This window comes from Asterias amurensis, chromosome 4, assembly GCF_032118995.1.
Source record: "Asterias amurensis chromosome 4, ASM3211899v1".
NCBI lineage: Eukaryota > Metazoa > Echinodermata > Asteroidea > Forcipulatida > Asteriidae > Asterias > Asterias amurensis.
In genome coordinates, this window is record NC_092651.1 from 1,696,948 (window position 1) to 1,719,532 (window position 22,585).

At 38.0% G+C, this 22,585-nt stretch overlaps 3 protein-coding genes across 3 annotated transcripts; all 3 read left to right on the forward strand.

Annotated features, from left to right (window-relative positions):
* Positions 1–962: 962 nt before the first annotated feature.
* LOC139936547 (acid ceramidase-like) lies at positions 963–9,258 on the forward strand. Its single transcript, XM_071931376.1, has 12 exons — positions 963–1,127; positions 2,220–2,363; positions 3,200–3,289; positions 3,784–3,862; positions 4,156–4,230; positions 4,635–4,680; positions 5,359–5,503; positions 6,122–6,258; positions 6,889–7,020; positions 7,469–7,592; positions 7,702–7,758; positions 8,125–9,258. The coding sequence occupies exons 1-12, from the start codon at positions 1,053–1,055 to the stop codon at positions 8,212–8,214; spliced, it is 1,194 nt and encodes a 397-aa protein (XP_071787477.1). The 5' UTR covers positions 963–1,052; the 3' UTR covers positions 8,215–9,258.
* A 638-nt stretch (positions 9,259–9,896) lies between these two features.
* On the forward strand, positions 9,897–13,990 carry LOC139936113 (copper transport protein ATOX1-like). Its single transcript, XM_071930844.1, has 3 exons — positions 9,897–10,046; positions 11,920–11,995; positions 12,917–13,990. Exons 1-3 carry the CDS (start codon positions 10,035–10,037, stop codon positions 13,048–13,050), a joined length of 222 nt encoding a protein of 73 aa, XP_071786945.1. The 5' UTR covers positions 9,897–10,034; the 3' UTR covers positions 13,051–13,990.
* Positions 13,991–14,450: 460 nt separating this feature from the next.
* On the forward strand, positions 14,451–22,164 carry LOC139936583 (zinc finger matrin-type protein 2-like). The gene is made up of 6 exons (XM_071931424.1): positions 14,451–14,555; positions 17,029–17,125; positions 17,496–17,699; positions 18,571–18,716; positions 19,310–19,446; positions 20,082–22,164. Exons 1-6 carry the CDS (start codon positions 14,532–14,534, stop codon positions 20,086–20,088), a joined length of 615 nt encoding a protein of 204 aa, XP_071787525.1. The 5' UTR covers positions 14,451–14,531; the 3' UTR covers positions 20,089–22,164.
* The last annotated feature ends 421 nt before the right edge of the window (positions 22,165–22,585 follow it).

Here is a 22,585-nt window from a genome sequence, read left to right on the forward strand (position 1 = left end):
GTGAACCTTGATCGGCAATTGATTAGCAATTAAAGGAACACGTTGCCTGGGGTCGGTCGAGTTGGTCTTTGTAAAGCGCTATGAACCGTTTGTTATAAAATCGGTATGGTTAGAAAGATGTTAAAATAGAATACAATGATCTACACAGATATGCCTCGAAATTGCGTGGTTTTCGTTTTACTTCGTCGACAAACATGGTCGGCCATTTATGGGGGTCAAAAATTTGACTCCCATAAATGGCCGACCGTGTTAGTTCGCGACGTAAGATGAAAAGCGTTCAATTTCGACTGATACTTGTGTGGATCATTATATTCTACATTCAAAAGATCTTTCTAACCATATGCATTTCATGACAAATGGTTTCAAACGCTTTTCATAGACAAACTCGTCCGATCCAAGGCAACGTGTTCCTTTAAGCACAGTAGCGTAAACAGTCGGCGGGTCAAAGTGGAGGTATAAATTCTAAAACAAACAATATTTAGCTGAACGCAGCGGCGGTATACGCAGAACAACTACTATGTGAATTCAAATAAGACATGATATAAGACTTACTAACTTTGTTGATCTCCCAAATATGTTTGTTTACGCTACTCACAAAAAGTATATACAAATCTCAAAGAAAGAGGGACAGAACAAAAGTACGGTAAAAATTTCAGATTCCTGTGTATTTGGAAGTGGACATCGACTCTATCTTATTTTCAGTATTCAAATGAATAATTATTCTGGGCAATCTCAACCCTTCACCCCTCCTAGTTTATTTTATGTTATTGTTGTTATTCAAATCATGATGATGTATTTCCCCTCCCTACCCCGCCCCGCCCCCATCACAACATTGGAGCAGAGTTCGCAGTCACGTGATTCGATAAAGAGCAGTCTGGTGCTTCACCACCTGTGGAGGACTATACTTTAACGTACGAGAGTATAGGAACCACGCGTGTAAGTTGTTACAGATTAGTGCGTCAGAAATTTTGGTGTTGCCTATAAACAGAGACCCTGGTTTAGATATTAAATATAACGATTTAAGTCTAACATTTCTTTAAATATTCTTCACGATGAGGCTATTACTCCTTCTAGCAGCCATGCTGACAATTTTCATGGTTCCCGGGCTTTGCCAAGATGCGTATCCGGTGAGTAAAGAGTACTTGATTAAAGTTTAAACAACTTTCTAAAGGAGGAAACAAACACCAAACTCTGTTATTGAATTGCCTATTGATTGCATTGGTACTGTTGCACTACTACACTAGTGACTAGTCTAGTGTTTACTGTTAGAATAGATGTGTTTTTTAATTTATTCTTGAATGTCTGGACTCGTGTGTTGGTGGTGTGTTTCGAAAGTTTTGAATATGACTTGGTAGGGTATTCGGATAATCTTCCGGTCGTCGCCACCAACTTATCCGCCGTTACCTAACTCCAAAACCACTGAATTTTTTTCTTACCTGAGAAGAAGGGTTACCGCATATATACATCCTCGGGTGCAAAAAAAAAAAAAACAGGCCGGAAGTTGGTGGCGAGGTCGTAAAATTTTTCCGGGTATTCCAGCATCACATGGTGTGGTCATGGTGTTACCACAAACTTTGCTGTTTATTAATTGGAAGCCCTGCTGTCTCAGGTCGTGTGTGTTTTTCTTTTAAACATTGTTAAACCTGAGCCTAGCCCAGGTTGGACTACTCCGTTGCAGGGTGGCACTGACTGACGTCCTACCAGGGCTAACTTGAGCCCTGGTGTACTGGTACTGGCTGTAGTACATTATCATGCTCATAGTCATACTCACTGCTAATAAATCTAAAATTGCCCTGGACATTTACTAAAAAAAACTTGCATTGAAAAAACAAAACAATCCTCGTTTGTCTTCCTCTGGAGCCCTTAGTTTGACTATCTTAAAGTGTTGCCATGGGTAGGCAATAAGTTAGTAAGTCTCGTCCCATTGCGTATTTACAAATCACAACGCAGCGAAGGTCCACAAATCGAGTCCAACATGCGTGCGCGTATGCTTGGTGCACGAAGCAGAGTTGTGCAGAAAGGCATTGGAGAGGCTCACGTGTTCTTGCACACACGTGTGTTGTGGGCGAAGCCTAATGGATCGGTATAATGCCAGAAGCAGCTACTGAGCTAGTAACACCACATATGGCCTATCAGAGGGTTACAATTATTGCAACTCTTGTACAAAAACGTGACAGCTAGTCATTTCATTTATATTCCTTTTTGTTTTTAAAACGAAGTTCACCGATAAAGCCTGCCGGACAGATGTGAAATATCCTCCACCGAGCACCGACTCTGAAACAACTGTCCCAACGTTCGTCTTGAACCTTGATCTAGATCCTGAAGAACGATGGAAACCTCTTATGAAGAACAAAAGTGCAGAGGTAAAGACTCTCAATTACAAGTATATTTGTAAGTTCTTGTGACCCACCCCTACCTTGTTGGGCTGTTATAGCTCTCTTTTATCATGGTCTTAATAACTGATGTTGAAAGAGAGCCACAACTGACTAAAAGAAGTGGGCTTACCCGTGCCATTAGTGCATGGGAAACTCGCTAGTATATTATACGTATATACTGCCAAATTATGTGGGGAAATCATTGTTTTAACAATATGACTGATTAAAAAATTCCATACATGTAGTTGGATTGATTCTTTTCAACAAATAAATAATGAAATGAAGAGAAAAAACTCTGGAACTGAAGAACAATACCACATCAAACATTTCCGCAGGTTACACAATGGATCTTAAAGTCGGCCACAAAATAGTAACAACCTTCTGAAGTAAATCTTGAGTAAATATTCAATCTTATACTGATAAGACCAAAAATAGTTGATTGTTGATTTCCTTTTTTTAAAAACCCTTTTGAAAATGCATTTCATATAGCATAGCATACTAATAAACATGTACATGCTAATCTGCTGATTGTTGATGCCATTTTTAACATGGCTTCGAAAAGACCCATGTGGCCAGGCATGTATATAAATTATAAAGTTATTGTCAGCAAATTTGTTAAGCAATTTGTTGTTGTATGGTTCCAACACAGCAGGATCGACCAACATCCAAAGGGGTTTAGAAACTAACACTTAAACAGTAAACTAACATTTGTAGAAATCAATGACAATCAAATAGTTTTCCCCTATGATACTCAAATCATAGACCACCAGCACCATTCTGAAGTGATTGTGGTTTAAGCATATTATATGTTTTGATTGGTTTAGTTGAAGGCAATGATCACTGATGTCCTTGATCTGATTGGTTACTTTATCAAGAATGACACCAAGCTGATTAGCATAGTGGATGACATCTTGGTAAGCAAACAAACATTTAATGGCTTAGGATCTAGCATATATGGCCCAATTTTGTAAACCCTGCAGGTACAAAAACTTGCTAAGCACACACAAATCTTGCTGAGCAGAAACATTTTACCAGCCGACATTCCACCAAGTTTACAATGCTAAACTGGTACCCCACTCATTGTATATAAATTATGAAGTTATTGTCAATAACATTTTTTGCTAAGCAACGAAATTTGCTAAGCAATATTTTCTGCTAAAACACAATTTTGAGGCATATTCAAATGCTTTTCATAGCCCAAAGCACTCCTTCCAAAACATTGTTTCCATCTTGACCTTTTAAAGTGTCATAATACTTTTCATTGTAAGCCCACAGCAATGTCCAAAAGCTAATGAATTTGGCCTGATTTATAGATGGTATATTGGCAGGACAGATCTCATCAGCACTCTTTTTGTGTATTGGTTACAAAAATTCTACCATTTGATATGATGAATGTGTTTTCTTTCAGGGTCCTCTTGTCTTCACCTTTCCCCAGCCTTACCAGGGGGAGCTTGTTGGGATAGCTGTTTCATCAGGACTTCCTCTAGGTACAGTATTCAAAAATGCCGTATCTGAATTGGCAACTACAGCTACTTAAAAAAGAAAAAAATAATAGCCGGTTTTGTTTGTGGTTATTAAATTTGAGGTTAAAATCATTTCTGGACATGGTCTTGGTGCACTCAAAATCAACAATAAAACATTTTATCAGCAGTGTAGACTATCCTCATTTTCCACACAATGTTTTAGTAAAATAGCAAAATGGCTTGACTTTCTATGCAGATGTAATTCAACACAAGTGACCTTATTTTCTTTTTTTTGCATTATGGATTTTATACCACAGGTCATATTGTTTTATACAATATTTTCTATGAAGTGTTTACAGTGTGCACATCAATTGTTGCTGAAAGCCCAAATGGTAAGGGAAATATTTCACTTTTTGCTTATTAGCAAAAAAACAAAACATCATTCCACAAGTGTAATTTTAAATGACTTGAACAAAGACAATTTGGCAAGAGGGGGATTTGAACTAACGCAATCACAGTGTTAATGTGATTTGAGGCACTGCATGGCGAGGTTCACGTACAAACACACCACCTGTACATTCAGTACAAACCAAATTTACAAGCTTAGTTTAGTTATTGCTATGCTTAATTGCTGGATGAAACTGTTATCTGTTCACCCCCCAAGAGCTTAAGGCTCTGACTAGAACCTATACTTTAGCTTGTTGGACCATGCAGCATAACAGGTATCTCAATGTGCTGGTAAACTGAATGAAGAGTCAAGAAACTTAAATCTTTAAACCATTTTCTTACATTTCAGGAACACTTTTCCATTCACGTAATCTTGATTTTGGATTGTTTCTTGGGTAAGTAAATACAGCTGGTTAGAAGTGTGCACTTTTTGCAATCAATCAATCATACAGAATTTATAAAGCCCTAAAATCAAAGGTTTGTTCAAAAGGCGCTGAGGCACAGAAGGGTGAATACGTCATTGATGGTAGACTTCTGAAGCAAGTGGGCTTTTAGAAGTGTCTTAAAGGCAGTGGACACTATTGGTAATTACTCAAAATAATTATTAGCATAAAACCTTTCTTGGTGACGAGTGATGGGGAGAGGTTGATGGTATATAACAATGTGAGAAACGGCTCCCTCTGAAGTGCCATACTTTTCGAGAGAGAAGTAATTTTCCACGAATTTTGAGGTCTCGAAATCAACCATCTAAACGCACACAACTTCGTGTGACAAGGGTGTTTTCTTCTTTCATTATTATCTCGCAACTTCAATGACCGATTGAGCTCAAATTTTCACAGGTTTGTTATTTTATGCATATATTGAGATACAGTAACTGTGAAGGCTAGTCTTTGACAATTACCAATAGTGTCCACTGCCTTTAAATGTGTTGAAGGATATTGTGTTCCAGAGCCACACTACTCAAAAGAGATTCACACATGGTGCTACCGCAAACCTTAGAACCATTCAACACTTGTTTGTACTGAATTGTTCAAATGATTTCCCTTGTGCCTTTGTAATTTCAACTGTTTTAGATGGGACATCAAGACTGAGAAGTGGGCCCTGACAGAGAAGCTGAGACCATTAATTGTGAATGTTGACTACCAAAGAAAGGGGAAAACTGTCGCTAAAGCTGTACACTTTGCCGGCTACATCGGTGTTCTGACAGGAATTAAACCTGTAAGTAAAATAATGTTAGAGGTAGAGAAACCTTTGATGAAACATAATTTTTCAATTTAATTCAAAATTATATTTATTTCCATACTTCATGCAATCTGCGGCGTGTACCACAGATCTTGAAATTTACCCACTGTATTCACCATCTTTGTGACATATTTTTCTACTGGGGAGAATGTCACAACAGTGCAGCAGGACTTGCAATAAAAACGCTGTTGGTTCAAATCCCCAAGCTATCTGCTGATTTCACTATGACGGTAATAAGTATTGTCAACTACATGTATTAACTGACTCAGAAATGATTGATTTGTGCTACTCATAATCATAGATGTTAAACTAATGTTCGTATGAGAGAGATTGGCTGTTGCCATCTAGGTGTTCTTATCCCCTTGTGGGATTTTCGCAGACTTCCCTCGACGGGAAGATCATCTAAAAAAAATAAACAAACAAACAAACAAGGTTTGAGAAGTATCAAACATCAAATTTTGTTTCAGAACAAATTCCCTCTCCGAAGGAAATTTATTTGTCAGAATTGTGTTTTCCCTGTTCACAAGATGTAGAGATTGAAATCTTCCTAAATATGCATTTAAACACATAGTCTTTTTTGGCTTCATCTACCAGGGTATTCTGACACTGACTATGAATGAGCGTTTCAATATTAATGGAGGCTTCTTGGGTGTTCTAGAATGGTTTCTGGGTCAAAGGTCAGAGCAATGGATGGGATTCTTCCTCCGCGATACACTCGTAGGAGCAATAGAGTAAGTGGTTCCACGATGAGTATAGCTAGTTTTGCACAAAAACATGTTCATTTTTTTTTTTATGGAAGAGTGTAATAGTGGCATTGTAATAGTGGCTTCTAGTACACGTACATGTAGCCCTCAGTTGCTCGGGAAAACTTTAACATTCAGTATTTTCTAAGCTGTTAGGTACTGTATAGCTTGAAGTATGAGACCTATTCCTTTACATAGGACGATGTTAGGGTTTAAGGTGCTGTAGCAGAATGTGCTGCCAATCAAACCAGGAACACAGGGGCAAACTCGTTCTCTTTACGATAAGAGTACTGGGTTCTTTTAGGTGCATTACACCACACACGATTCCATCGGCTTTACATCCCATCTTAAAAACGAAGCACTTATAAAGTGTCTGGCTTAAAGACACGTGAGTCCTAACCGGGACTCCAAACCACACTCTGCTGAACAGAAACCCCAGAGCTTGAGTTCAGTGCTCCTACTTGCTCGGCCACGACACGCCACAAGTATTGCTTCCATGGTACTTCAGTATTTTATGTCGTCCTTTGGTTGGGCTTTTGGTGATAATTTGCCTAGGAGAGAGATACTGTTGATTTGAAGATGGTTAATGTCATGAAATGTTCTCAATTTCACTTTCAGTTACAACAGTACAAAGAACAGGGTTGTCAATGCCAAGCTTTTGTCCCCAGGCTACGTCATAATTGGAGGCAATAAGACAGGAGAGGGCGCTATCATTGTCCTTGACCGCAAGGAGAAAGCTTACGTTGAAGAGTAAGTATTTTAATGCTGGCATTATGTGTTAATGCTGTGGGCCCATTTTCAAAGAGCTATTCAAGCACAAAAACTGCTCCATCTGTGACTGGTATCCTGCTCAGTCTTTGCTTAATCTGGGTTTTTCCTACACTTCGCTCATATGACCCTGGCCAAGAACCCAATACTCATTGAACCCGTCCTTATACAGCAGAATGTGAGCCTTTTATTGTATTCCTCAAGTCTTAAAGATTATGTAATGAAAACACCTGTGGGAAATGTTATTATGTTTGAATCAGTTCAAACACAAATGCTTGTATTTAAGGCTGAAATTTGATTGTACCAGCAACAAATTTACACATAGTCATGTTTCACATAATCCCTTGACTATCACTTGAATTCATATCTTTCCGAGTTTCAGAAAAGAAATTGATAACCAGAGCTTCTTTTTTTATCTTGCTGCATCCAGATTGGATCCAAAGAATGGGAAGTGGTTCTTGGTTCAGACCAACTATGATCCTATTGAGAAACCACCATTCTTTGATGATAGAAGAACACCAGCAACCAAATGTATGACCAACACAACTCAAAAGGTAGGAATGCTACTCTTAACCTAAATCAACACTGGAAGACGAGTCCTGTAATTGGTGGTTGGTTTTAACCATGCTGTTTGTACTAATGATTGTATCTCTTCTTTTTCAGGCTTTGGGTTATAGTTCTGTGTACAATGTTTTGTCAACAAAGCCAGTTCTCAATTTGGTGAGTTTCAATTATAAATGCAGGGTTTGCCCTTAAGTTTGTTAATAAATGGACTAGCCCAGCAGGACCAGTAAGCATATAACTTTACTAGTCTGCCAATTCAGTCTGTATTTCATAAAAAATAGGGATGCCTTTCAACACTGAAAGCTAGCTGGACCATATTTGTGACTGGCCCTTGGGTATTTCAACTGGCATTTGGCCAGCAGACCACTGTTAAAGAATAACCCTGAGGAGGAGGGGGGAGTTTGGGTGGAACCTAGAAATGTGAGGAGCTTGTCTAACAAACATAGTATTCCAATGTTGAAAATAAGTCTTTGTTAAGTTATAGTGTTAATTTTTCTTTTTTTCTTTCTTTGTACACAATAGTTGACAACATACACCGCTATGATGCAAGTCAACACAGGTTACATGGAGACTTATATTAGGGACTGCCCCCAACCCTGCTTCCCATGGTAACAACAATCTATTCCAATGAAACTGCAGTGGCCTTTTTATCTTATCATTGTATGAACCAACAATTAAGTACACTTTTTGTTAAGCGATATCATTCCATGACCAACCTTGTATAACTCTGCAAATTATAAACTTGTTTCTTATCAAAAAATGAAATAAGGGTTAAGAGTATTTTACAGGAAAAATCGATGGCTACGCTGCAAAAAAAATAATCAATTTTTTTTTTTTAAGTCTTTAATTTTGTACTTTTTATAGTATGATAATAAACAATTAAAACTCCACAATTATGGCTGCTAATTTTGACATTCATGTACATCAATCCACAGCTGTCCTACGCCAGTCTTTTATTCCTTTTACTGTGATGCAAATACACCAGTGCTCATTTCCTCTTTGCATCTAAGGTATCTTTGACTAATGATGTTCACACATACTCAAACAAAATGTGACCCAGCCGGTGAAAACCACTAGTACAGGACTTATCAATGGGCATAAATAAAATGGTGTCATAGCTTAGAGCAAGTGTGGCCCACTGGGTTTACCTAGAAATAACTTAGATCTATAAATTCACTCTGGAAAAATGTGACTGTCTAATAATTTTAAAAAGATGATCTGGAAAAGGGCAACTGTTAATACCACCAACCCAACCAAGATACAGATTTACATTCCGTTTTGAAATCATAGTGAAGGGCAACACACATCAAGTACTCGTTGTTAAAGCTCCAAATTTATATTGCATAAATTTTATTTTATATTTGTGTATACTTAATGCTGAATTAGAAAAAGGTGTTCTTGTAATTTTTTCTAATTATATATAAATGCGCATATTGCCAGAATTTGAATTATATTATAATTATATGCTTACCTAATTGTTATTTAAATTACAATTTTTAGTATTTAAAATGTAATATATTGATTGATTTAATTTCAGAATATATATTTTAATATTAAAATGATTAACTCTATAAACGAAATCAGGATGATAATAGAATTGTGAAATTTTCATAAGAACTTTGTAATTTAATTAACTGAAATTTTGAAATGCTACCTACCTGGATGAAATAAACTGATTTTTCTTTGAAAGTTATGTAAATTTTGTTCTGGTTTTAATTTCTTTGTTTGAAAAAGTTCGGTTATTAGCACACGTTTGGTAATTACTCAAAACAAATATTATCTCAAAAACTTGGTAACGAGCATTGGAGAGCTGTTGATGTATAAAACATTGTGGGAAACCGACTCCCTCTGGAGTAACGTAGTTTTTGAGAAAGAGGTAAATTCTCACTGAAATAATAAAAGACTTCTAGGTAGAAGTCTTTTATTCCTATCTGACTTTGAAAGTTATGTAAATTTTGTTCTGGTTTTAATTTCTTTGTTTGAAAAAGTTCGGTTATTAGCACACGTTTGGTAATTACTCAAAACAAATATTATCTCAAAAACTTGGTAACGAGCATCAGACTGAAAGCACACAAATTCGTCCAACAAGGGTGTTTTTTCTTTCATCATTTTCTCGCAACTTTGATGACCGATTGAGCCCAAATTTTCACAGGCTTGTTATTTTATGCGTGTGCAACTACAATGGTCTTGTTGAAGTAGGTGCACCGCCCACATTTCACTGTTTACTGTTGTCACTGCGACCACCTGACCTGTACCAGGTGGTGTGTCACGTGTGTGACAACGTGACCCACGCACACGTCATCCAACGGGACTTTTATTGTTTTGCTGGACGCGAATGGTGTGTATTTACTGTAAAGAAACTGTGAAATTTTCATCTCTAAAATACATCATACTTGATTTGCAAGAAGCTTCATTAGATACGTTACTTTAACATGGCGACACAGGTCAGTATTTTGATATCATTTCGAGTAAAGCAACATCCTGATTTATATGCTTTGCACAATTTAATTTGTTTTTTGTGTGCACAAAAATGTGTGCATAGTAGCCGCGACCAATAGATATTTCAATAGACTGTGCAAGTCTCGCGCAGATTTGAACTTCCGGGACCATTGTGGTCCCAACCTTATGGAGTTTTACGTTGGGGAGATTTTGTTTCGTCCATTACTTTAATCTAGTGTAGTTTATGACCATAAAAATGACATATGTTGTTAAATTTTAACTTAAAAATGTAATACTAATTAACAACATATATAAAAGTAAAAATAAAGTCAACATAATAACGAAGAAAAACCAATATTTAAACTTGACCTCAGGTCAGGTTAGTTGTAAAAAATTAAGAATTTGTGCCCATCTCCGATCAAGAAACTTACGCAGACGCTTGTTTTGGCCGCGCGGGGTGGAAAGCCTTTTCATTGGTCGCTTGGGCGTCGGCTCCCTCTTTAAAATGCGTCACGCGTTTATCTAACGCCCTTGCGACCATCGTGCGTCCGCGTATAGACCAGCTTTTAGTAGTTTCACATTCGGGCGTAGATTTACAAAAGGGGTTTCAAAACATTTAAAATCAAACAAACATCCTTGTCCCAGAGTTTTACTTGTGTCCATACATAGTAAGCTTGGGCGGTCCCTTCGGTTACCCGGTTCTACCCGGTTCCAAATTGAAAACCGGACTTGCGGTTCCACTCTTCTGTGGAACCGGGTACCCGCTTTTGTCGGTTCCGATTTTAAAAGACCGAGTCCCAATTATAAAAGGCTCTGTGGAGCCGATCCTGCGACGAACCGGCTCTAGAAATTCAGGCTTGATGTTGAAAGCGGTGACCGCAGATACAGTGTGCAAAGGCTTCAAGCCGACATGAGTATCAACTATCACATGTGGCTGCATACACAGTGCACACACATAGGCATCTTCTACAACCACCACATGTATGCATGTACATGTCATGCATATACATGTTCATGTATAGACAGCACGTTGTGATTGGCTGCCGATATATCCATAATTCATAAAAGCTTGCCCCATGCACAAAACACACAGTGCTGTATGTATGTATGTATGTATGTATGTACAGGCATGTACAGGCATAGTACACTTGTATGTACAGAGACGACACACTGCATGCACTACGGATGTACTGCACTACGGATGTACTACACTACGGACATACTGCTACACAATGATCGTACTGCCGGCTAAATCAAAGACTTGTTTAAATGCAGGGAAAATAGGTGCTCGGTGGCACGATGTCTGATCATTGGGGTGGGTATTCTGGTGTTTTCTTTAAAAATAGATCGGCTCCAATTGTGTGTGTGTGAGCTCGGAACCGATGTCTGATTAACTTGGTTATTTTCAGGTAAAATAGATCGGCTCAATTGTGTGTGTGTGTTTTATATTGAATTGGAACCGGGTATGTCTCAGAACCGAGCTTTTTTTCGGAACCGGAACCGAGCCCCAAATTTCTGGAACCGCCCAAGCTTAATACATAGACTTTAACCGATAATTGTGTATTTGTTTAAAAAGCTAAAACTTATTTAAACAAGCTCTAATGGGTATTTTTGTTGTTCAGATTCGGCATTAAGAATAAATTAAAGCAAAGATTTGATTCACAAAAAAATAAAGTTCTTCAGTTGTCGTGTTTTCTCGCTCCGGTGCGCGCGAGACTTGCACAGTCTATAGCGCAGCGCGATCGGGAGAGCGGAATTGGAAGCAATTATTTAAGCAACTTTTTGGATGCTACGTACAAAAACAATCATACAGTAACAATGATCTGACTGTGCAGACAATGACCTATTATTATTAATTATCTCATAATATCTCAACAGAAACATGTTTTCCAAGTGGAAATGACTTGTGAGGGCTGCTCCGGGGCTGTGACTCGAGTTCTCACCAAGCAAGGAGGTAACGATCCATACTGATTTAACAATAGTTACCTGTGGTGCTCATAATTATGGTTTGATGCCAATGCACCATAATTTTGACAGCATGAAGGGGGCACTCAGTCACTTCTGGGGGTATATTCAGTCATACCCAAAACAGTTATTAAAGACTAGAACACATTACCACCACAGACATCTTAACCATCACGGACAATAAGAGCTTTAAAGGAGCCATTATAATCCTCCTCTAAAGCAACTTCAAACTGCGGCGCAACAAAAATGACAGAATGCCTATTAAAACTGTGCAGGTTGAATTGGGTATACCCCCGGAAGTGATAAAAATACTATTGAGAGCGCCCTCAAGCATTAAAAAATACAGCATATTCAATTCGAATTACAAATTTTAGCCACACCTGGTCCGCTAAGAGCCAAATTTGATTTTGATTTTCATAGTTAGCTTTTTTATAAAATGATAGAGAATCCACATCCGTTTCACATTTTTACTAATAAATGTAGTAATGTCTGCATTCATTGGCCCTTTAGTTTTGAAATAAATGTATCCCCCCATACAATCGATTCCACAACTTGGGATGAATGCATTTACAGAACGAAGTAGACTTGTTGGAACTGCTCTATGACACAACATTTCTTATGTGGGACTTAAAGAATCATTTGTTATTCAGGGAAGTTGTGTGGCAGGCATCCTACAATGGTATCCTACAATACTGTTGATTACAGAGTTTTGAATTAGCAGGGGCTAGCTCAAAACTCACATGGTGTTTTAGTGTGGGCTGGAAACTGTATCTGCTTAGCAGTTTCTTTTCTGTGCTGAGCAATTGTTAGGAAGTAAAAACAGCTTCATGAAATTTGGCCTCAGGAAGAAGTAACCTTTAGTTTGTTACTTTTTTGTTATAACAGCTCAATGTGGTTTTATATTTGACAGACAAAGTAGCAAAGTTTGATGTCAGCCTGGAGACACAGAAGGTTATCGTTGAGTCTGCCATGAGCTCCGATGAACTGTTGGCGATAATCAAAAAGACTGGAAAGCCCACCACATATGAAGGCGTTACAAACTGAAGATAACTCCTGGCATGTGGGATCAGCTGCTGATTGCATAGTTTTATAGCAAGCTTCATATTTATCCAGACACTACTGCTTTTTGTTCATTAAACAAAACAGCATTTATCACCATACCAATAGAGATAATGGAAATAATATATACAAGTACTGACAGTTGTCACTTTGTAGCCAGCAGAAAATCTAGTCAATTAATCGGTGGTATCAGACTTCACGTAGGCCCCTAAATTAATTTCTGCAAATAATACATGTCGCCCGTAAAAAGTGTGCTACCCCTAGTACAATTTGCATTATTAAGAATTTTGCAACAGTATCAAACTGATTGGAACATTTTAAAAATTAAATTATTGATAATCACAAATTTTCCTACGTGAAATGCGTCATTGGTTTACCCCAACAGTAGTGTCTCGATCCAGTACAGTTACTCTTGTTGTAACAAGGTTCAATTCAATTAATTCAAAATAAAGAAACACAAAGAAGTCTATGAAATTTTGGAATTGGTATTAAACCTCTTTACTATGTTTTGTTTATAAGCAGAGTTGACTGTATATTTTGACTGTTGGGTGGGTTGATTAAATCGGCCCTATTTATGGAGAAATTCTACTGGTTGCAGGCTAGAAAAACCTTGAAATGATCTTTGTGGAAATTCAGCTGTGGCCAAAATAAGGTTTGGAAAGTCAGATTTTAGCTTGTGTATCTCTTGACTACGTCACTGTCTCTGCAACTTTTAAATAGCAGTACAGCTTAAATTGCATGGTATCAAATGCACAGGACACTTGGCTAATAAAACCCTGGTTATAAATCAGTTTATTTTTCAAAGTGAAACATTAAGACAAAATTTTAAGCTTTTACAAACCTTTCAGCTGTGCCTGTTGTTTAAAAGTATTATTTTATTAAGAATTCTCAAGGGGTAAATAAAAAAGAAAATCATGATACTTTACATCTCAAGTGTGTCTTTTTTTTAGTGTCATTGTGTTGAAAAGTTCTTTTTTTTCATTGCCCTAACGTTAGCCCTAAGTTTGGACCCGGAATCATTGTTCTTATAAATAATTGATTTTCACCCTACAAGTCAATAGCAAGGGTGAATGTATGCAGGCTTATAAATGTCATACAAACTATCATAAACTAAGCTATTTGACTTTGATCTATATGTTGGGGTTGGATATTGACAAGCTGTTTAATATTTGACATTCATACAAAATAAAAACAAAAGTATTTTAATGATGTGCCCTTAGTTCATCTCGAATGTTTCTGGATACATAATATTGTAACTTCAGGGTGTTCTCTTTAATACACCGTAGTGTAAACAGTTCGTAATCGGGACCATAGATCGTACATCGCCGTTAGCTAGCTGGCGGTGCTCTATACCACGCGGCGCTATATTATCCTCAATCGGGTCTCCTGCATTAGCATACTGACAAGTTCCCAACTGCGAATAATAAGGAAAATCGTCCAACGCGTATGACATTTTGGCTGATGAAATGGCTTCAAACAGCTCCGCAAACGTGAGTATTTTCAGATATGTAACAGTTTTACTAATGGAAGACAAACAGCCAGGAACATGGGGATAAGTTTTACAATGAATATAAACATTATCAACTATTTATGAGCAAGATTTGATTGAGTGAAGTGAGTGCGATTTTTAGTGCATTTATTTGTATTGTTGTATTATTGTACGGTAAAGCATAGAGCTAGTATCTATATGGTTAAAGCATGGTCTGGCCCGAGGTACATGTAGAAGGCAGTGGACACTATTGCTTTTATTGGTAATTACTCAAAATAATTATTAGCATAAAACCTTACTTGGTGACGTGACGAGTAATGGGAGAGGTTGATGGTATAAAACATTGTGAGAAATAGCTCCCTCTCTGTCTCTGTCTGGAGTCTGATGTGACAATGTGAGTGACTGGGGCGCTAGATTCCTTTTTTCGAATAATGTCAAAATTTTGAAAAAAGGAATCTAGCGCCCCAGTCACTGGGTCTAGATGTGACATACATAATTTTCTAGAAAGAAGTAATTGGAAAAGTTTCCGTATGGCGCCACCACTTTTTCAATCGATATGAAATAATATAATATCTAATTTACCTCAATGAGATATCCCCTTTTGTAAAAATTAGTGAAAAAGCGGTGGCGCCATACAGAAAGTTATCCCAACCATCTATTCTAAACTTCGTGTGACAAGAGTGTGTTTTTTCTTTCATTATTATCTTGCAACTACGACGACCAATTGAGCTCAAATTTTCACAGGTTTGTTATTTAATGCATGTTGAGATACATCAAGTGAGAAGACTGGTCTTTGACAATTACCAATAGTGTCAAAGTGTCTTTAACGTTTACGTTGGTTTACTCAGCAGGATCAACCAAAAGTTTGGACGTAGTAATCAATGTTTTTGTGTACAAAAGGATGTCACTCATTTAGACAAACTCGTCCATCGCGGGTCAAACAACTCGATGGCCTAAAAAGTTGCATTCAACCATAAGACAAGTTCATTTCAAGTTAATAATAATAAATAGTTCATGTCAAGATCACGTTCATGTTGAATTTTGATCAGACAACTCAACCGGTTGGACAACTCGGACGGTGGGTTGTCTATTAAACTTATGTCAGATAAGCCGAAAGATGGCCACGACAAGTTGATGGATGGCCACGGTGTTCGGGTCACACCAGTGGCGGTCATGGTGGTGTACGTGTGTGCAGCAGCTGAGCTATGCGGGGACATTAGCACAGTCGTACTATACTGAATTGGCACACGTCGCGAGTCTCCTCAAGGGTTTGGTGGGGTGAAGGCCAAGGGACACATGCACACTTGGCAGGGTGACTGCTCTATATTCCGACATCCCTATGTTCCGACACCCCTATGTTCCGACACCCCTATGTTCCGACACCCCTATGTTCCGACAACTCAACCTATAATCCGACACCCCTATGTTCCGACACCCCTATGTTCCGACACCCCTATATTCCGACACCCCTATGTTCCGACACCCATTTATTGCGACAACCAAAACACCCCTATGTTCCGACACCCCTATGTTCCGACAACCTGCACCAACGTGTTAGCAATTTTTCAAGAAAAACGGTGCAAGTATAATTTATATGAAAAGTGTTATTCTGCAACTTTGGTTTTAGTGAGAAGGGCTGAGTAAATGGGGAGGGGGGGGGGGTAGGACTTGATTATTTGTTATTATTAATTGTTAACATCATTATTACTTTTATTATTATTATTATTATTTTTTTTGGGGGGGGGGGTAGGCAAATGCAAGAAATTACAGTTGTAGTTTTTATAAATTGAAGGTCACGGACACACATCTAACAAAGAAACTTGTAAAGCAAATTGTAAAGTACCGAGCGTGTCATGTGCCCATGAAATCATGAAGTAAAACTAAATACAAAATACATTTTACATATGACTCAAATAATGTTTTAAGCAATTCCATTTTCAATCGATTGGAAGACTTTTTAGCAAGTGTGGAACTTACTTTTCTCGCTTACAGGGCCTCCGTGTGCATGCAGAGAATGCAACAGAGACCCGACCGCAATTTGATTTTATGAACATCTATATTGCCACTGTCAGAGTGCTTTTCATTGGGGTATTTTTTTCAATCGATAAAAAAGAAGAAGAGGAAATCCTTTAAAAAAATTGTAGGACCTTCCCACAGTGCTTTTCTGCAATTCAGCAAAGTCCCAATAAGTCAGGCGGAAATTGCGATTAAGGTCTATAGGCACTGGGGGACAAACGCAAAGATGGCTAGCCTGCATGAAGATTTGCGTGCTATGCTGGGTGGGGGGGAGGATGGGGGGAGACACGCAAAGATGGCCGTCATGCACAAAGATTCGCATGTCTCAAAAACTGTCAGCAAACTGTGGCCAGCTGACGGCAAACGAGGCAGCCTAGTTTGTTTCTTTGTTCTTAAGTTGAATCGAAAATGTGTAATTCATATGAAACTTGTTCATTTATTATTTTATGTATTTTTAGAGACCTGATGACCACAGGAGGAAGTGGGACAGGGATGAATTTGAGAAGATCGCTAAGGAGCGGTTGGATAAGGAGGATGATGACAGTACTGAAAATGGTGAGTTCAACATTCAGATACATTCCTTCACAATGCCAAACATTCTACTAAAAACTTTCTTAATTTATTTGTTATGTGATAAACTGCGGGGAGAAATTTGTTCAATCATTTGCCATTCTTTCTTACTCTGCAAAACCCAAAAAAGCTTGGAACCCTTTTTCAAAGATACTTGTGATCATTTTAATTTAATTGCCCCCAAATAACTAATTTCAAAGTACCAGGTTGATCATGAATGCAGAATATACCCCTGGGTGGTGAGAAGCATGTGTCTTGCTCAGGGGCACAAGCTGCTATAGGCTTCTCTTAAAAAGTTTTTATTGCCTTTAAATTTAAGAGAGGGATTACCAAATGTATACCTTCCCTTTAACAGAGAGAAAACGAAATGAGCCACCAGTTAGACGAGAACTTCTCAAGCAAAGAGAGTACAAAGTTGACCTGGAGTCCCGCCTCGGCAAGTCACAGGTCATCACTAAGACGACACCCTCATCACAGATGGGCGGGTACTACTGCAATGTGTGTGACTGCGTTGTTAAAGACTCCATCAACTTCCTTGATCACATCAACGGCAAGAAACGTAAGTACCAAGTTGCATAATGTCCCAAAATATGTTCACACTCATTAATCATAAATATTTCAGACAAACTTAAGTTAAATCAAATCTTTTCGTAGACTATCTTTGTTTCATTTTTTTATATTTTTCTTTCGAAAAACTATGATTTGTTGATACAATCGGCAGTTGTTGTTTGCGTATGCAGATTACAGATGAGAGTAATTTCTTGCAACGGGAGGCATCACTACCATCAGTAAAGTTGTGAAAAAGTAAAAACATTGTCAATGTGTGTTTGTGAAAAATTAGTGACAGTAGTCTGATTACCAACCGTAAAGTACTTGGAAATACATCTGCCTATGGAGGTGAACACCAGACATGGACCAAAGTTTGGCCAGCCGGTGGAATCAATCTCGTGCCTATTTTGCACTGGGGCTGCGCTTGTTTATAAATATTGTCACAGGCGGAACTGATTTGATTTTTCATGGAAACATTTTAAGATTTGCAATGTCGTGAATTAGTTTAAGTCAATTCTTAGCTCTCAAGTGATTTTTGCCTAAGTCAAGTCAAGTCAAGTGACATGTAATTTTTTGTCCAAATCAAGTCAAGTCGCAAGTCAACAAAATTGGTGACTCGAGTCATACTCGAGTCCAAGTCACCGACCAAAGTCAACAACACTACCAAATACAGCTTCTTTAAAATTCAACAATACAAAAGACATTCCAACTGCTTTCTTTCCCTCCCATTCAAATTAGTGTAATAAAACTGAGGCTAGACGAATAGTCACGTCCTTTTTTGTAAATGGAAACATAACCAAAGAGAATCCCCAATGCGTAAGAACACTGTTTTTTATATGCGATACAAAATCAACCAATCTTGCCTCCATTTTGGTTTGCAGATCAACGGAATCTTGGCATGTCCATGAAAGTTGAACGCTCTACCTTGGACCAAGTCAAAAAGCGTTTTGAGCTGAACAAGAGGAAGCGTGAAGAGAAAAAGAAAGATTACGACTTTGAATCAAGAATGCAAGAACTCAGAGAAGAGGTAGGAAACATTCTTAAACTTGTAGAGGGGGGGGGGTCTTTTTTTTCTTTCTTCATACATGATTAAATTTGCACAAGAATTGTTTTGTTTTTTTAACCCCAGAAGAGTCACGTACAATTGTTGCATTATGCCTCAGTTTTGACAGGTTATGAGTTCCTTGATTTTGGAAGTGTCATGGTCGAGCGGTTAAGAGCACCGAATTCAAACTCTGGTGTTTCTGATCAGAGTCGGGGTTCGAATCCCCAGCCATGACACTTGTGTTCTTAAGCAAGACACTGCACCCTTGCTTCATCCTTCGGATAGGACGTAAGCCGTTGGTCCCATGTGTTATGTAACGCATGTAAAAGATCCCAGTTCACTTATCGAAGAGAAAGGGGTTCGCCCTGGTGTTCCTGGTCTGAACGGAAGCAAATTGCACCACAGCACCTTGTAAAATATAACATGGTGCTATCAAAGGATTATGTCTCATTGCAGGAAATACTGTTACAGAGCCAGGAGCATCAGTGAGTGAGGGACATGTGTGCTGTATAAGAAGCTACAATTATTATTACCTTCATTCTAATAATTTGTTTGATTATGGTTTGATTTACCAGGAAGCCAAACAGAAGGCCTACAAAAGAGAGCAGAGGCAAGATAGAAAACGAAAGGCAGACGATGATGATTTGGATTCAGGTGTTGATCCTGATATGGCAGCCATGATGGGATTCTCAGGATTTGGTGGTGCAAAAAAGTAAGAAGTTTGTACAATCGTCTTGTTTGTTGTCGAAGAATACATATTGTTTAGAGTTCAGTGTTGTCCTAAAGGCAAGCTGATTTACATTTTACCTATGTGTTTTGTGTGTGGAAAATTCAAAATGTGTTTTAGTATGATCATTACATTTTTACAAGACATTCTCAGAACTACTCTATCATGCGTTATTGCCTTGGTGTTCACTTTCCAGTATGGCTGTCCAACACAGACTTGTATGGTAGCACATGCCTAGCACCTACCGCGCTCTGAAAAGACCTTACATTAGGTGCCTCTTGCTGCCTTTTTATACCCACAAAACCAACCATCTAAACCCTTGCGACAGGGTGGCAGCCTCAGCTGCACCTACATGTACATAATATCATCCAGGTTAAGACCTCAACGCTATCGGCCTACATCACAATTAGGCTGTTCATGCTGCCCAGGATTGGCCTGGGTGGCACAAACGATTTTCTAACTTTGCAAAAACCTGTGGTTACAACTTCTCAAGCCCAGTTCGACCCGAGTAGTGTAACTATATATATTTTGACAAATAAGGAGTCTGTGTTCTCGGATAAAACGCAAACCACGGCATTATTACAAAAATATTAACAATTATTTCTGTTTTTAATTGCCAGGAAGTGAACAGCTGGGTCTTTAGGTTTGGATTGAGCGATGTTTTAATTGTCACCAGGAGGGCAGTGAAATATCGAAGACCAGCTAAAGCGATTACCTTATTCCATAAGAAATGCTGCCGTCTGATGTAGTGGCTTACAGAGGGCGTCTGATTGCCAGTTTGAACATGAACCATCGGATGTACATGTATTTATTAATCCTTCATTGCTTATCAAAGCTGACAATAGTTGTGCTTGAATCACTGCTAGTAACCATGGCAAGGAAGAGAAGGACCATTCAGAAAGTTTTTTACAGTCATTTAAGTGGACCAGTTATGGGCATGCGAGTTGGTAGATCGTCTTAATCCGCATTCTGTAAAAGTCTTTATCATGACATGTGTTACCAATCATGCCAATAGCTTTACTGTGTATGTAACGATGCACTTTCTATAAAGCTGATCCTTGTCTTTTGATTTGATGATTGTCATGAGGTATTTAATCCACTACATGGCAGACGTCGTGTGCTTTTCATTTTGGTATTCATCATTAAATTTCGTCCCATCCTTTTTTAGTTACTTTCTTGCGCGCTAGACCAAATGCCCCGACCACACAAAAAACACTCGCCAAAATGCTCTCACTGTGATTGGATGCCAGAAACATCTTTCCTCCAATCAAATGACAAAGTTCTACTTGGATTTTACATACACCATTTGCATTTTTTGTTGTATGTATTGTTTTTTGTTCTGCGCCTCGGAATAGGGTCTTGTACACTAGATAGATGGCGAATTATAAATGCATTATTTTTATTATTATTATTATTTGACTCGGCTTCACTTTGTTTCAAACTCATGACATGTTCTCACTACTGCACTCAGAAATATTTTTTACTCATAGGAATGATGATATACTACATTGTAGCGTTCAAACAAACAAATTGACAATTCTCTTAAAAGCACTGTACTCGTTTGGTAATTGTCAAAGACCAGTGGTCTCACTTGGTTTAAATTTGGGCTCAATTGGTCATCGAAGTTGCGAGAAAATGATGAAAGAAAAAACACCCTTGTTCGACGAATTTGTGTGCTTTCAGATAGGAATAAAAGACTTCTAGCTAGAAGTCTTATAATATTTTAGTGAGAAATTACCTCTTTCTCAAAAACTACGTTACTTCAGAGGGAGCCATTTTCCACAGTCAATGGTTAATACTATCATCAGCTCTCCAATGCTCGCTACCAAATCAGTTTTTAAGTTAATATTTGTTTTGAGTAGTTACCAAATGTGCACTTTCCCTTTTTAAGGATATACTTTTTTTCTAAAAACCTGATATCATTACCAATAAATTTTTGTATGCCTTGTGAAATGTTTCTGTCTAAAACAATTCAGTCCCTGCGTAAATTCATCCCAGTACTTGACTTTTATAGAAGTTTGCCAAATCAAAGTAAGCTTTTTTTCTTTCTTACATGCCCTATGCCGACAATTGATATATACTGTATACTTGCGGAAAGGATCCACAGGCATACTACCTTGGTTAGAATTCGAACCCATGACCTTTGCCTTGGTAGAGCAGCAGTCTAACCACTAGACCACCGAGTGTGGCCGATGACAGGGGGCCGATTCAAATCCTGTAATTAGCAACAGGTACTGCAACTAATTTGTTTAATAATGTTAGCAGACAAAATAAAAACAGTTTTGTTATTTTCTTAGAAATACGACTACAGTACCTAAATCAAATTTGACGAGTTTGTTGTTTGGTATTTGATTTGAAACAAGAGGATGGGAATAAACCCCAAAAAGAACCACATCCCCGGTGAAGGAAGGCTTCCATTTGTAATTTAGGTGTGGGTATTTATTAATAGTTCTAATGTCAGTTTGTTTGGAAACCTTCTCACTGGTTCTACTTCTTTCACTTGGTGAAGACATTTTAATATTGTAAAAAATATGTATATAGTTGAACATGAAGTTCAGTGACAAAACTTACATTTACGATGACGGTTTTGTTTACTTGTCTCTTAAGACAATTATTATTCAACTGACTTTGTGCATTTGCTTTTTCAACTTATTTTATAAGTCGCACAGTTATGGAATAAAGAGAGAAAAATATGAAACCACATGTACATGTACAACTCTGAGTTTGTATAATTGTGTGTTTTGTTTATGAAGTATACACCGCAATGGGCAATGCGAATGCATGGTTTATGCTGTCAGTTTTTTCAGTTGTCTCGTGGGGAACCATACAATAGTTGTATTTTAAGTAATGCTGGACATAAATACTGCAAACAAGACTGCTTCATTTTTGGGGTGAAGACTAGTTGTCTATCAATCAAACAAAATCAGACACTCTGACTCGTCTATTTCTACCTCCATGCTCGAACCTAACAATAAAATATACAAATACAACATTTATATCAATGTAAAATTTGCTTTTAACTACTATTTTGATAATATCTGCTAAAAGAGATCATCTTAAACTAGAAGGCGTGTCACTTTCTACCATTTGAGGAGAAAGATCCACAGAGAGTGCTCCTTTAACT